The 17,500-nt window shown below is 35.2% G+C and overlaps 1 protein-coding gene across 1 annotated transcript in view; it reads right to left on the reverse strand.

The window, feature by feature from the left end:
- Positions 1-881: 881 nt before the first annotated feature.
- LOC136852501 (polycystin-1-like protein 2) overlaps positions 882-17,500 on the reverse strand; it is a 142,348-nt gene continuing 125,729 nt past the window's right edge. The window contains exons 36-40 of the mRNA XM_067127175.1: positions 12,939-13,044; positions 12,071-12,204; positions 10,272-10,412; positions 6,687-6,806; positions 882-2,910 (exon numbers count right to left, since the gene is read on the reverse strand). Of these exons, the coding sequence (XP_066983276.1) occupies positions 2,746-2,910; positions 6,687-6,806; positions 10,272-10,412; positions 12,071-12,204; positions 12,939-13,044 (666 nt within the window). The 3' untranslated portion in view covers positions 882-2,745. The remainder of the gene's footprint in view (positions 2,911-6,686; positions 6,807-10,271; positions 10,413-12,070; positions 12,205-12,938; positions 13,045-17,500) is intronic.

Raw genomic sequence — 17,500 nt, forward strand, 5'->3', positions numbered from 1 at the left:
GGAGTTAGCTGAGCTCAAGGTAACAATATTTTCTGATAATAATGCTTCATTTAGCGAGCCGTCATCTGAGGGTTGTGCTAATTTTGCTCTTCCACAATGGTCATTGATTTCTTCTTCTCTAGTTAACTGTAACTGAAGTTTGAATAGTTTGGGATCTTCTACACTTTATCTCTGCTTGAGTAGTGTAAATGGCGATGCACCTTCTTCACTTTACCTTCTTGGCTAAAAATACGACCACCTCAATTTTGTCGATCTCCACCCACTCCCCATCTACCCTTTCCTTATAATCCAGCAAAGCCAGTGCCAACTGTCTCTGATTCAAATACTGACTGTGCAGGAGTGTTACTTCAATTTATTCAAGTACAGTACTGTAGTGTTTATTATACTTTTAAACAAGAGAGGGTCAGAATGAAAAATCCCATTACTAGGGACAGTATGTATCATTCCGAAGTTTGGACCATTTTCATACTTATATAGTGGCCAGTGGTGGGAAAGGCTGGAAGGCAGCAAATATAAACACGAGACTTTTTCCTGTAGACTACTTGTTTTACAAATAAAATTATGGATACATATTGGGTCTTTTAAAATAGGATTATTATCGTGTATAGCACTGTAGTGTGCTGTTATAACAAATATTACAACATAGTAAGGTGTATGCTTCAGTGTAACATTCTTTATTTTACGCTCCACTTCCACAGGGATTAAAATTCAGCCTACGCATGCTATTGTCTTCATATTTTCACAATAGACATGCTAGGGGATAATATTATTCATGAAAGGTCATGCAACAGAGAATACAGTCTGCAAGGCTTAAACATTGAAACAAACATTTATATTGCTTAAAATTTTAATAGTTCTATGTTACATATTTTTCTTGGGCAAAATGATAACCATAATATAATAACATCCTTACCATACCTTATATTTTTTCTCACGTCGTAAAAGCTATAAGTCCATTGATATTTGTTTTACTACATTATTAGTCAAATATATATGAATACTCTTTAATACATAAGTCATTCATAAGTCTATACAGGCATATGTACGTTTAACTAGCATATGGATCTAACATATTATGAAGTCAAACTATTGAAATAGTGTTCTTACCTGATAAAGTATACAGATACCTGTAAATGCATACAGTACATATATTGTATTTGTCTCTACAAATCAAAAGTTTACACCGACATCTGCAAATGTTATTTTATTGGCAAAACTCCTTTATAACCAGCTATGACACAAAGACGAGTGTTGTTCATTTCAACCCTCCTTTATTCATGAGTTTTCCATCAAATTTGGAAAAGCTCATGTAGTTATGGTCATCATATTGTTATATTTTTGTTTTTATGTTTGACCTTTCGTTTGTCACTAAAAATACTTACTGTTGCAGATGTACGAAGTGCTGGTAAATACTGTGATAAAAGTTATGCCTCTCACTAGCTTTACTTTCAGAAAGATTTGCATTCATGAAGTAGGAGTGGAAGTGGTGTGTGGCTATGCTATATGTGCCTTGTCATTTTGAGCTGCATGTCAACTTTCACTGAAAAATGTGTGGTATTTGATGTGCTTTTTATATGTAATGTATCTATTTCCATCTTGTGCTTCCCAAAAATCCATTTTTATTTAAATTTTGTTATTAAAATTACATTTATATGTCAGAGGATATGCAATATAGACAAAATAGCAGCATAAACTGAAGGAAATGACATGCTTTTCCTTTAAAGTAAGCTTTATAAATTAGATCTCCATAAGATATGAGAGAGAGAGAGAGAGAGAGAGAGAGAGAGAGAGAGAGAGAGAGAGAGAGAGAGAGAGAGAGAGAGAGAGAGAGAGAGAGAGAGAGAGAGAGCTATAAATGTTTTCTCTGTTGTTCGTCACTTATGAACACAAATTCAGCAAGTGTATTGAAACTTAATTTCTGTTTTGTACTCAAAGGGTTCCTTGTTCATAGAGGTTCAAATGACTTCAAATAACAGAAGCACATTCCGAGTTTTGAAGTAACTTTCTCTCTGTGGTGCTAATATGTTAACACAGTTTCCAAGTAATATGTGGAGAGAACATCAGTTTTTGTCTTCTTCAGAATTGCTGCTACTAAACCCCCGACATATTTTAAGAACAGCACTTTGTCAAGGAAATTAAAATTTTTTGATACGGTACATCCAATAACAAACTTTTTTGTTGTTGTTAGCTAAAGCATGCAATGCTTGTCAGTTGTAGTACTTACAATAAACCATTGAATTATTTTTGCAATCATTTCATACCTATCCTTCAGGCTACTGTATATCGCATCTTTCATTCTACATAGGACAGACTTGTGTGAGCAGACTCACCTTGGTGCTTTCATGTTCATTTTAAATCCCAACTAGACTAAATAGAAACCAAAGCCACTGGTAATATTACATTATCATCTAGATTGTTTCTTCAGCATGTAAAAAACTGGACTGCAAGATCTTCACATACAAAATTTCTACTTCTAGGTTACACCCACATGGAAGTTTTGCGCATTATAATTCCAATAAAATTTTGCTGGGTTGCTAACAAATTTTTGTCTAAGTGTCCTTGTTTGTGGAAAAAATATAATATATGGTAAGCCTTTAGATTAATAATTGCAATGCATCAAGGAATTGTTCTGTGATTGCATCTCCTAACCAATATCAGTTAAACAAAAATAAGGTCCTGTGAGTATTTTGTATATAGTGACTGGGTACTGATAACAGATGGCACGGAGCCACACTGTTCTGAAGTCTACACATCCATAAGGTCACTGATCAACTTAGGCTTTTGAGATCCATCTTTAGAGGCATTCTTGAGTGCACTTCTTGGCTGATCACTCTCTATCCTTCCATGCCACCCCTGTGCTGTTCTTGGTTTCCCAGAATTAATTCCAAGCCCTGAATGGCCCCTGTGCTGCTAAAAGGATAAAAGTATCTTTATAATTATTGTTGTATGGAAAATTTCTCAGGTTAATAAAAAATTCTAATGGGAAAATCTAGCAACTTGGTAATTTAATAGACCTCTCTGAATATTTCTCTAAATAAAGTTTGAGAAGGTAAAATGATTCCCTGAGAATTATGAGAAATGTTTAAACATCAGTGAATGCTGTATCTGTTAGTGTGTTTACTTTTTCTTCATTATTGCGTAATAGTATTTACAGCATAGTATACTATTCTAATGGTAAGTGCTAGACTTGCTTGGTGTATCCTAAGGTACAATATTCTCAAAGTAGCACAACTGGTACATCCTAGGTCATTGTTTGAGATATCTGACATAAAAAAATGCCTTTTAACATACGTGGAAAATTAGATCATATGTGCAGATATGTTGAAAATAGTAACTAAAAATAGCTTCCATTGCTATACAAGTTGCAAGGCACTGGGTATTCCACTATGTAATTGGTTTTCTTTTGAACTGACCACTGATGTGAGAGACAGATTTCATGCCAGCACTAAATTATGACTTCAGGTAATCCAGAATTATTTCTACCTCGAAAATTTTCTACATAAGTTTCTAAGAAAGTAGGGGCTCTGACTAAAGCTCAGTTATCTTAATCTGATACCCAAAGTGGCGATCTTGGAATTGGTAGATTGTCACTCACAATGCCAGTGTCTTGCCATGGAAAGTTTGAGTAACAGTCTGGGTAACATGAAGATAGATCTACGCTAGACAGGGTACCTGTTAAATATATATGTTGGTGCTTCCATATTAAAGACAGCAGGATTTTTTTTTTCCTTGAAGCAATAAATTGAATTTCCATGTGAGTTGGTTACAAAGTCACTACACATAGTATACTTTTTAGTAAGGCACCCATTAAACTCTCTAAGACAGAGACATACAGAAATGGTTGAGGAGGTTGGTCAACCAATGCATTAAGTTCTTGTTTAAGTTCAGCCAGGTCTGTTGGATAGAGTTAATAAATGAGGCAAATGATTGCACTGCTGTTGCTTGTAAATATGTTTGCACTGGTATTTTCATATGTATAACATACAATCTTATTATTAATACACCTCCTGAATGACTACCTCTTTCAGCTTTGTACGTTGCATGGTAAAATATCCCTTACCTGAAAATATGAGTCTGAAAACTGGATCATCATCATCACCTGACTCAACAGATTAAAGAATGGACACACTGGAAAGGGCTCTATCTTTAGATGAGGGCACCATGTTCAAGAAGTAAATAGGGTCATAGTCCAGTCCATAATAAGGTATTCAATAATATATCGGTGAAAGACAAGGAGAGAGAAATAGAACAAAGAGAATTAACAGTTAACAGAAGTCCAGACTTTGTCTAGGTGCTCTGAACTGGCCTTTATGATATGGTAGCATGCTATGGTAGCACTTCTGAGGCAGAAAACTACCCCAGCACCATTGCCCAGTACTTCATTCTACCAAGGAAGGGCCCCACTGAAGCAAGTGCTGGAGCATCTGCAGGAGGCTACAGATGAAAACACAAACAAAAAATTATGGGTTTGGCTACCATAAAACTTCAGTAAAGGCAATAATGAGATAAATGATATTTAGAAATGATGAAATAGTATATTAGAAGGGTTTCAGTGATGAATACTACCCCAAAATTTACATTCTTATGCAGGTGTTTGTGAGGAAACCAGCCAAGCAGATGAATGACAGTTTTTGATAACCAGAAGCATTCAGGTACCCATATGCACACTCAGATAGGTGGAAAAGGGAACTTCTCATTTTCCATGGAGTGTGTGGAGATTGCTACTATTGTAAATTAAGCCATCATAAGGTAATGTGTGTATGCTGAAATAAAGCATAATGATAAGTTTAGTCTATGGTCGGTAAGGCCAGCATTTCATATGATCCAGCACCAATCTTTTCCATTGATGCTAGGATACCACACTCTACTGCAGAAAGATATATAGATCGATAGCATATGGAAGAGCAACTTAATGGTTGTAACAATAAGAAGAGAAATTTCTTGAGGTATATATCATTATTATTTGAAGAAAAAGTTAAAATTGATAAGGGTTTTAACTGGAGAGGAAGATGTAAAAATGCAGCAATTAATGTGATTGAGGCAAATTTGTTTGATAAGATGAAATAACAAATAGCTCTGTAAGAGAAAATTAATGAAATATCAGCCAAGGTTGAAGGTGTAGAAGTGTTAAGAACATGAGTATACAAAAGTCAAGGATAGGGTCACACAGTAGGCAATGTGTTTCAGCGTACAGGAAATTAGGGTGAGGGAATGAGGAAATGGGAGATTCATTGAAAGTATGGAGGTTATTGGGGAGTGCAGTTGCATAGGAAAAGATATTAAGTAACAGTATATTAGATGATGGATAGGTAAGAGAAGAAAAAGAAAAAAGCAAAAATGGAAATGTAGAGAATTAAAGTTGTTCTGTAGAAATATTAATACAAAGAGAGGTTAACAAGTATGTCTCTGAATAATATATGCAAAGGAAGAGATGCTGTATGAAAAGAATGAAACGCTTAGTTGATAAAGTGAGATTTTAATATTTGTTGAATATGGAGGACAGAAAAGAACTGGGTGCCATAAGAGTGGAATGGGCTAGATTAAATTCGAAAACGATCATGAATTTCACTATTAAGGATATAGAAAGGATGAAAAATGTTATATGCTACAGAATGGCACGACGAATGAATTGATGGAATTACTAGTGGGATGCCACAATGCAGTGTGATCAACTAGCTGGCCAGCTTGTATAAGTGTATCACAATATGAGAAAGGTTCCAAGTATTGGGTGAGAAGAATAATTCTACCTCTGTACTGTATAAAGGTAGAAGTGACACAAGTGGCTGTAACATCAATTAGTATACAGTACTGGACTGGGAAGGTGCATGGTATTACTTGTAATGAGAAAGTAAGAAAAAACAAAAGGATTGTTAGAAAAGACAGGGTGTGGATCAAGTGCGTTATAAAATAGTTAAGTGAGAGTTTGAAAATGAAGAGAAAATTATGTATATGGTGTATATGGAACTAGAACAGTGACTATGATAAGTCTGACAGAGATGCCATGTGAAGTGTTCTGAAGATGTATGGTGTAAGGGGTAATTTTTTGGAGACCAATTAAAAGTTTTTATGATGAAAATCAAGCATTTGTTACAGCAAGTAGATAGGAAAGAGACTGGTATGGTGTACATGGGTCTGAGACAAGTGTTTTTGTATCTCCATGGTTATTTAATATCACTGTGATAGTGTGAGAATAGGATGGTACACATTTTGGTAGCAAAATACATAAAAAAAAAAAAGCCGTAATGCACCGAGCTCATAGAGGGAATTGAAAACAAATGAACTTTACATTGTGCACTACAACACAAAATCCATCTGAAACACCAAAATATCACAATGAATTACAGGCTACAGGTAGAAGCAGTAGAAAATCACAAAGTGCATTGAAAAACTGAAGGTGATGTTTTACTGGGACAGCTCGTATCAGCAACAGACAGAGCAAACACGGAAAAATCTTGTGCCACCACTTTCCAGGCATCTTCACAGTTTGTCTTCTTCAGTTATTTTATTGAGCTATTTGGATGTTACAGCATCGTTGTTCATAAAAATCAACAGAAGAAATATATAGAATACATAAAAGTTTTTATTTGTGCCAACATTATATAAGAGCAATCTTGATTGGAGAAAGTTTTAAGAACTTAAATGATTTTAAAACTTTACTTTTATTAATTAGTCAAAATACCACTTACCGACACTGACTTAAGCCATTCTTTGTTGTTGAGATCCAGTTTTGAATCAAAGTAAAATTGATTGATGTAATTTAGGAGCTGATCTACCTTTTCAGGAAATTCATCTGTTTTGTCATCTTCCTGTTGATTAAAAATTTTTTTCAGTCTGGAGACAAACTGCATTATAATTCAGAAACTATTTAGCAAAAGATGACTCCTAATCAGTTGACAACCACCCATCAAAAAAAAAAAGCTTCAGTTGTCTTGTAAACTTGCTTGTAGTTTACAAGACTTGCTTGTAGTTTATGATAACGTTATTAATAATAGTCATTCATCTTAACTCATAAAACATAAAACACTACCACTACAAAACATTCAAGTTTCACTTTGAAACTTAAGTCACACCTTTCATTGTTAGCAAATGGAGACAGCAATGACAATTCTAAAATTCCTAGTCTGCTTTTGCAGGTTTATACTGTCCATTTAAGAAAAAATTTCATAAAGCACTTATTGTGATTGCATGTTGAAAATATGGTTTCAACTGCTATTATATTGATGACTTAGCCCTTTGCAAACAACTAAAATGTATTGTTAGGGTAAGGAAATGGTGCCATTATCTGACTGGATCAAAAGTCTGTTTCTTTAATGTTCGATGGAAAACATAAAGGGAAAATAAAAAATGGAAAGATTCTGCGATGGAAAGTAGAACTTATGCCCTATTCATTCAATGCCCAGCATTGCCCTGGTAGGTTCAATGCGGCACCTGATGCTTTATCATGGAATTTGAGCTTGGCTATTAATACCCATCAGTTTTATCAACTGCATGAGTCTCTCTGTCATCCAGGAATGACTAGGTTTGTACTTTACATCAGAGCTCAGAATTTTCCCTATTCTTTGGTGGACATAAAAAGTAGTATCATCTTGTCAAACCTGTAGCAAGTGCAAACCTAATTTATCGTGCCCCACTGGCCCAACTAATACGAGCCATGACACCATTTGATCAATTAAATGTTGATTTCAAGGGTCCACTATACAGTATTGGAATTGTTGTTGAATACAGATTTCCTTTCACCTTTCCTTGCAAGGATATGACTGCCACTACAATTATTTCTTGTCTCACTAAGCTATTCTTGATTTTTGGTCTGCCGAATTCCATCCACTCCTATAGAGGAGCATCTTTTATGTCCTCTGAACTGAAATCATTCCTCCTCAAACATGGTGTTGCAATAAGTCAATCTACACCCTATCAGCCAACTGGCAATGCCCAATGTGAGCGTTTTGTTGGGATCGTACAGAAGTCCGTGATGCCCACCTTGAAGTCTCACAATTTACCACAAATGGCTTGGGAAATGTTCTCGATGATGTGTTGCATTCAGTTTACACAATGCTTTCCACTGCTACTTGTAAGACCCCTCATGAGAGAATGTTCATCTTTCATTGAAAGACCTCTTCAAAAATGAGCCTTCCCAATGGCTGTACGAGTCAGGAACTGTTCTTCTGAGAAGACATGTGCATAAAAGGGAAGATCCTCTCATTGAAAGTTGACTTACTAGAAGCTAACCCTTCATACACACATATTAGATTTAAAGATGGACATAAGATACTGTTGCTATCCGTGATTTAGCATGATATCCTCATAATGTGCCATCAACACTGGAGACCGGCAAGACACCACTTGCTGAAAACACTGATGTAAATTTGCCTGAGGATGAGGTTGAAACTATCAGTAAAGACAATGCTTCTAAATGCAGGAAATAGAATCATCTATCAATGATAATACTACAACTTCAAACTGTCAGCTGTCTCTAAGCATTCACAACTCATAAGTCATCCTGTAAATCATCTGACCTATCATTAATTTTACTGGGTTTTATGAAACTCTTGTAATATGGTACTGCAGTTGTATTTACTGTACAGTATATAAGTTCATTTCACAGGATATAACAGTGTTAATAATGCTGGGGTAAATCAGTATTTGTTAATAACCTGTCTGAATGCTTAGCTACATTGCATTTGTCATTAGTGAATGTTGTTTTCTTTTCTGTTGTTTGTGCTCTATTTGTTTACTTTTGACATTACCTGTGTAGCCTACTCAGTTGACTTCTGTAATTCTGTGTTGGGATTTTAGCTGAATAAAGCCTTGAATATGCACTGAGGTTTATTTTATTATACTGGTAAAACAGTCAACTGTCTTCATATACAGCTTTCTATTAGATTGCTGTCATGTCCATTTAGTAAGGAGTTGCTGAACACATTCAAACTCCACAAGCTTTCCCTGAGGAACAGTACATAATTCCACATCTTATGTATACAGCTACTACAGACTATTTGTGAGTGTCTGGGCACTCCCCACGGATGTTAAGGCGCTCCCAAATATTACAGAAACCCTCGATAATGGAGCAAATCAAAACTATCATCCAGAGACGGAAACTACACTGCTGTACACCGTGGTACCACCATTAGTCACAGTGGAAGCATAGGGCGTGTCCTTCAGAGCACCAGAAATGCCCTTCCTGCTGCATAGAACACCAGCAAAAGCGTAGGACCCACCAACCAATAGAAATTCATCTTTTCAGAGGTGTCACTTTTTAAACTCTTAGGCTCAGCTGTTAAGTCCACATGTCATGATAAAAAATGTTTATGTTAAATTAAGAGGGCTCTCTCTCTCTCTTGAAACCTCATTACACAATATTACATTTATTATACTTTTTGTTATGGATGTTATTTAATTATATTTATTATGCTGCTGTACTGTATTCATTATATTGTATTCATAATTTCAAAATTATGCTAGCACTTCTTCAGACATCTTCCCTAAGCGAAGAAAATTCCAGTGTCAGTCTCCAATATAGTAAAAGCCATGAGGTCACTCTTTTGTGGACTAAATGTGAGTTCTTCACTGGAACTGGAAAGACTTGATAACAGAAAGTCTGATTTCTATGGAAGTGACTGTGCTGACAAATTTCCAATGATTATTTTGCCTAAAATTTAAACAAAAATGCTCATGGTTGTATGGTAATGTGAAAATGAGAATAAACAAGTAAAAAACGCTCTGAAGTTTCTTCGGTGCAATTGAGTTTTCTGTACAGTGTATAATGCTGTAAGAGCAGCGGCCCATGAAACTTTCAGCTACAGTCCAGTGGTGGCCTGTCCTATAGCACTGCCAGACACACGATCATGGCTAGCTTAAACCTTAAATGAACTAAAAACTTCTGAGGCTAGAGGGCTGCAATTTGGTATGTTTGATGACTTGAGGGTGGATAATGAACATACCAATTTGCAGCCCTCTAGCCTCAGTAGTTCTTAAGATCTGACGGCTGATAGAAAAAGTGCAGACAGACAGACAAAGCCATCTCAATAGTTTTCTTTTACAGAAAACTAAAATGCAAAGCAACCATTCATTTGGTTTTGTGATTATGTTATTTATTTATACTGTAAGTTGGAGCTGTATTTTTCATACGCAACTGAATATGAGCATCAACTTTATACCTCCATAGAAGAACAGATTAATTGCACACAGTAAAATCGATTCTTGATGGCTGACTTCTAAGGACATTTCTTTAATATATTATATAATATATATTTACAGTAACGAAATATACTTACTTGTTTCTCATCCTCAGTAGTGGCGTTCAGTGGCCCAATGTTGCTTGGTATGGGGCCGATGCCAGCAGCTCTCCTTACCTTCTTCAGTATAAAATCAAGTATTTCATACTCGTTGCCTTGTTTCTTGATGTCCTTTTTGATCTGGTAAATGAATTAGAGAGTTTATAGAGAGTGCTGGTATTTCACTTTCAGGATAAAAAAGCTATTTATATCATTACTCCTATTACCAGGGTACAATAAAAAGAAAAAAATACCATCTCCTGTATGTTTCTTAAGACATAAATGTATCAATAAGAATCCTATCATAACCTCCATACAACCTAATGGCAATTTACAATTTTACTATAACTGGCACCTCAACTTGACAGACCTCATCTTATTGGATTTTCGAGACTGACCGGATGCTTTGTCGAACCCCTTCCCCCTCCTCCTCACCCCCCCAAAAAATATACAGTACTTATAAACAAATGATGTGATAACCTATTTACCAATAAAGTATATCAGGAGCAGATTTTAAATCATTTAAAAATAATGGCCTGAAAAAACTAATATTTATAGACAGCAAGACATATCAGCTGCTAGTTAGTCTCAATCACAGAAAGTGAAACAACTTAAAAAAGAAAAATCTTGAAACACAATTTGTGAGTTGATGAAATTATTTATCTACAAGCACTGTAACATTCTACAAGTCTGCAAAGATTTTAGGAATTGACTCTTGATTATATTACTGCAGTGCAATTTAACCAAAGTATCTACCCTATGGTCCTTGCTACTAACAAAATGCAAAGAACTGCACAAAGTTATAGCTTAGAAATCCTACTTATGATCTCATTAAATCTCAATTTTAAGATATGAACTTGAAAATTATAGTATAAAAAAATGGGCTATAGGCAAAATTCGAATTTCATGTCCAATAACATATGTCATTATATGCAGTAAACTATGACAGTCAGGAAACAAGAATGGACTTAATACAGTGCCCGTTCCAAAGAGTGGCTATATTTGCACACTGCAGTAACTACAAGCCAATTTTTGTTGTCCTTGAGCTTTCCAAAGTTACAGGAAAAACTTATTTTTAAGTGGTTTTAAATTTAGTAAATCAAAACACACTTTTTTATAAACTTCAGAATCTTGGGGTGGGTGGATATTTTTTAGGATTACTTCAAGATTTCCTTACAGGTAGGCAACAGCTAGTTGATGTTGATGGGATCTTTAGTAAACCAAGACCTATTGTGTCTGGAGTTCCACAGGGTAGTGTTCCTGGTTCGCTATTATTTTTAGTGTATACAAATGAAATGGCTGTTGGCCTGGAATACAAGATTATTCAGTTAGCCAATGATGCTACACTTGTGGGTGCAGTAAAATCTCCACTTATGAGAAATGAAGCTGCCCTTAGTCTCAATCATGACATGGATCGGATTAGTGAATGGTGTATTCGGTGGGATATGAGGTTGAACTTCAGTAAAATATAAACACTATTGATCAGTAGATCTCATACAGATTTTCCACTCCATCCTCCCTTTCAGGTGGATGGGACTCTGCTGCAAGAGTCTAAAGCTTTAACTAAACTTGGTGTAAATTTTTACTCACATCTTACTTTTGAGAAGCATCTAATGAAAGTGTCAGAAAATGCTGCATGGAAGTTAGGTATTGTATGTAAGGCCTCACATTATGTATATGTATATGTATATGTATATGTATATGTATATGTATATGTATATGTACTGTATATGTACATATACAAAGGAATCTTCAAGCCTTGGATTTTATATTGCATATGAAATTATGATCTTACTAACTTCATAAAAGCTGCGGAGGATAAGGGTAAGTAGTAGGTTAACCATGATAATTCCCATGAAGAAAGCAAACACGAAGAACGACACTGGGCCCAACCCAGGTGAAGACCGAGCTATATCGTCATAGTCAAACTGGCCTGAAAGAAAACAAAGTCTATTCTGTATTTTGATCATTTCTTCACAAACCTCATTATAATCATGCATAAAACTTTTATTAACATTTCACTGAAAATATATCTATACGTAACAACTAGGTAAAATAACATCAGCATGCTTAACTAATACTTAATTAATAAAACAAAAGGAGTGAAAACAATTGAATATGTTAGAGAAAATATTGATATATGACAGATTTTGTGAAAGCACTGTATTAATTAGTTATATAAAGGCAGGAGAATGTCAGCGTCTATATGAATGAGTAAGACTAAAATGACTCGAGCTATATTTCATGCTACTGATATAACAGGACAATTATGCAATTAACCTGATAACACTTAAGTAGGAAATTCTACTGCTTTAACAAATAATTAAAGTTTTTTATAAATGTATGTTAAATTAATTTTTGTCACATCAGCAAGAAGTATAGTTGTATTCCTCTGATGATCTAAAGTTATATCGCACAAAGTAAATGAAATCAGTTATGCTCTACTATATATTCATCCACCAACAACAGAGTCTGATGAATGAAATAGTGCTGATTCTGAAACTTCATCACAAGGGATGCCATTGTAAACGTATATATTTTTTGCTTAGTACAGGTGCCAAAGTCTTTTGTGTAACTCAAAACTTGGTGACCAGTAATATCTACCTAAGTTTCCTTTGTGTTGTCTGTTGATATACTAATGGCTTCCTAAAATATTCAAGCACTTACCAAGCATGGCACTGAAAGTCGACTCCAAAGCAGACATAAATGTATTGAAATTCAGGCTATTTGCATAATGTAGAAGGAAGAACATTTGAGCAGCAGACAAAAACGCCTGTAAATGCACAAAAAATTAACAGTATTACAATTCTGAGAAGATTTTTTGGTCTTGCAGATTATGGGTTTGAGAGTACAGAAGACTGCTTACTTTGAGCACAATAATATGTGGATTATTAATTCAACATAACAAAATTTCAACCTAACAATTCTGAGATATCATTTAACTTGTAATCTCAGTCTATAATATTTTCAATAACAAAATTATTTTTGGATACAGACCCAACTCTACACTAGCCTCACATGCATCTAAGCAAATCTTCAGACACTCCACATATGAAGAAATCTTATTATAGTTTTAAAATGCAGTGATACACTCCATAGCCGCTTAATTTCTTATTAGATGGCTATTAGTAGGGATAAAACAGCTAACCAATACTTAGACTATGAGGAAGAGAAAAGGTAAACAGCCATACAGAGGGAAGCCAGGGAGGAGAAATTAAAAGTTAAGGCATTGTTTGTAGTTTGAGATATCCAGCGTGGTTAGGTAAATATGGATATGGTGGATATTGGTGAACAAATTATCACTAAGATCAAGTCAGAACTACCTTAAAAAATAGACAGATCACACTTTCAGAAAAGGCAAAAGAAAAATATGCTATAAATAAAGGTCTCAAAAACAGTGGCATCTCACTAATAGATACAAGAGAAGATTCAAAGATGACCAATCCAAAGGGGTGATTAAAGCAGGCTAGTAGACCTAGACTGCTAAAGTTATTTGAGTCAACAGGTAAACAAAGCATAGTTTGGAGGCACCCCAACTCAGAAGAAGAGATCACGCATTAATAAGCAATGTTCATATGAACAATGCCATTCCCAGTTAGATCTAGTGGATGCTAGTGCAAATTGTGATGTTTCAAAGACTAAATGCAAACATTAAGCTGAATAAGTAGAAGACTCCTATGAAATCAATTAAAATGACTGAAAAAGGGATGACTTATACTGGTTTTGTATTGTTTATTCTGAGGAGGTAAAAAATGGAAATAAGGATCAAAATCAAATTGAAAATCTCCTCACACTTTTAGAAAATAAGAAAGGGGCATGGAATAACCTGCTACAAGCCATAAGGATATAAATTTCATTAAATAAGCAGCTTGAAGAAAAATTCAAATAGCATCTAGAACTTGTAAATATGAGGGTGGATAATATAAAATGCCAGTGATAAGTACAAGATGAACTAAAAATATTAAAACTTGAGTAAATATCCTGCAAGAGAAAATTGGAAAAAAAATTAGGTGAAATAGCTGGCAGCAAGAGACCAGTTACCAACACTGGAGTGTCAAAAATTATGTGAAATTTTAAAATCAAAAGCTGGTTGAGGTAACAGCAGAACACCGGAAACAACTAAGGTAGTAGAATAGAGCCCATTTACCAGCTTAGTTCAAGGTGGGACAGAGGATTAACATTATTACCAATGAAGGCAACAAGTTGACGTTGCAGTGGAGGGGTCCACATGCAGCCAAGAAATTGGTTAATCACTAGACTACAAGGTTAGCATTAGGGGTGGAACTACACAAAGGTCAGCTTGTGGATACCAAGGGTGGATTGATGTTTGAGATAGACTCTTGGCATTCTATCAAGTATTCCCGATAACCTAAAGAATGGGGATGTTTGTTTTTGAAACAGTCTGTCGTAATTAAGCTACGTTTACACTTAAGCTATACTATCCCTCTTGGGTAGGGGAGAGATTAGACATTGCAGAACTGGCTCTTGCTATTGGCATTGACAGAGCAATAGTCTTCATGAAAAGTACATGGTGTTCTCTCAAGATTATCAGGCACTCATTTTTACAGTAAATGAATAAGACCAAGGATTTTTTTTTATCCATGTACAGTACAGTACTCACTGATGACTCAACAGAGTTGATCATCTCAGGCATGGCCATGGATATGCATCTGAGAAACTTAGTATTAAAGAATAAAGAGGATTCTACATACAGCTTGACAGAACCAAAAACCTCTGAAAATGAAGCTAATAAGCCATGGCAACCTTTAATTAATGAACAGACAAAAGCACAAATTTGGGGCATACTGTACACTCAAAACTAATATCCTTTGAATAAGGTGAAGTAATCCATCCTGATACCAGTATATGACAATACTGGTAAATAGGCTACATTGACCTCTTTAGGAAACAATGCAGAGGCTTTTCTGGTCATTTGTGATCTCCCAGGCATATCAATTAGTTTCTTAAAAGCTTAAAGTACATTCTGTGAATATCACTTTACGCTTACTTGCAGTGACTCCTGCAAATACACCAGCAATGAGGTAAGTCACCCATCAGAGAATACATTAACCTCAAATTATTTGAAGAGAAGTAAATACAGAAGACAGTGGGGAGCATTCGACTTGGGGATACAGTATATCCTGTTTTGATAAGAATACATTTCTTATTCATAACTATGCCTATTCATTTAAGGGCAAAGATGACTTGCTGACAAGTATTAAGGCCAACTTGATTTCTAGCTATGGCAGTGACATAATGTTCAACAAAGTTCTCTATAACTTTACAGTAGAGGAGAACGTATGTTCCCAAAAATGTATGGTAGGTACATAAGTCCCAAACACAAGAATGATCACCTTGACATTTGTGGGCAAATTGTATAATTACAGAAAATGAAAGAATATCACGATGTTCTTTTACACAAAATTCATGCAGCCTTATAACCATTTTAAATGGGCATACTTTGTACAAGTATTCACTAAAACTGAACATGATTGTACCTCATATCCAAAATGTCTAAATTGCAATTAAATCATAAACTTAATGACAAATAATGCCAAAATAATTAGATAAATCAATAAATAAATTTAAAGCTGATTATATAAATGTAGTATATGCTCAACAGTTTAAGTTTTGGTAAAGTCTTCAAATTTTAAGGAAAGGCAACCCAGTATTAGTTACAATGTCTCTAACAGGTCTTGTCAACAAGAGAAATATAAACATTAGATAGTCTTTGATGGAAAATAACCCATGTGAAGAAAGCACATGACTTTCATGAAGGTACAGCAACTCCAGTGAGGCAGATGTACAGTATTACCTCTTCTCAATAAACTTAAAATCACAAATATGCCTGTCTGACTCGAGAAAAATAGAACAGCACCAGCCAAAGATTTTATCCTAGCTGTCACAACATCATATGAAAATATTAAATTTAAATAGTTGTCTTGAATGTCAAGAGGATGAAAATAAAATGAACAAACACTGCAAACATCCACTGAAAAAAGTAAAAGGAAATTAATGCTGATAACCAACATACTGCTCAGCACATACCTTACAGCACGGTGACATAAGGAAAGAAAAAAACATAAAGCTTAATAAATAAAGATAACATACGAAAAGTGAGGCTTTGGTTGAGAACTCTTTCAGAAAATAAAATCATGCTTCTCTATTCTTCAGTGGGAGTGTCATTGTCTAGGGGATTATTATGAAGAGCTGGAGCTGCTAATTCAAGATCATTCCTTCATAATTGTATGTCTCAGCAGAGCATATTAAACATTAAAATGCCCTTCCCTCACGAAGATATTAGCTATAGGACTCCTATGATCTCCAAATGGGGAGTCATGGTGGAAGCCTTCTGCATATTTACCATGATGTGATCCCGACTACCTTTCAATATCTGTGCTATGCTGCAAGCGTGGCTGTGTAAATTGATCTAGGGAGAAGATGAAAACATGATGATGTGGCTAAGGTAATCATCAGTTACTGCAACCATTTCTCCTCCTTGGATGTTTTAGCAAATACAAGGATCAATATCATAGCATCACACACATAGAAAACCAGGATATTGGTATCCTTAATACATGAGAACTTATTCATTTTCATATGCTCTTTCATGTAATCATCTTCCACTTCAGATTTAACTACTGTACCATACTGATTTCAAATAGAGAACACAGACCACTGGCATACAAGTGATCCTTCACCAATTATTACTGATACCAACAATATAGTACTAGTGCAGAGATTATCAAGATGAAACCTTGAAAAAGCTGACTAGAAAAAAATTGTGCTCAGTGAAAATTAAATCAATGTAAGAGAATTCCAAATTGTATGAACTGGAACTCTTTTTACAGCATGCATTAAATCCATTGAAAAACCACAGGCTTATTCCACTGACTACTCCCTTGGCAGTCATTAAAACTCCACGTATCACACAGACCCCTGACTCAATTCGTAGACATTGTAGAGAAAGCTAATATTAAAAAAATGCAGATCACAGTTCTGTTGTGCCTTCAGCACACAGCAGAACTGCATCACATGCTGTTTGGAAGGCACTGTAGGAAAGAAATTCTAAAAATACAGTATACAGTTTGCCCTAAACCTACCTCAGTTAAAACTGAAGGATGAAAGCAAGACTAGTGCAACAGAGGTGGGTAACATCCTAGCTGAACTCTTTGTCAGTATATTGTATCATATAAGTCTGAAGTTGCTCTATGTTACCAACAGTGACA

Source organism: Macrobrachium rosenbergii, chromosome 25 (genome assembly GCF_040412425.1).
Source record: "Macrobrachium rosenbergii isolate ZJJX-2024 chromosome 25, ASM4041242v1, whole genome shotgun sequence".
NCBI classification, from domain to species: Eukaryota; Metazoa; Arthropoda; class Malacostraca; order Decapoda; family Palaemonidae; genus Macrobrachium; species Macrobrachium rosenbergii.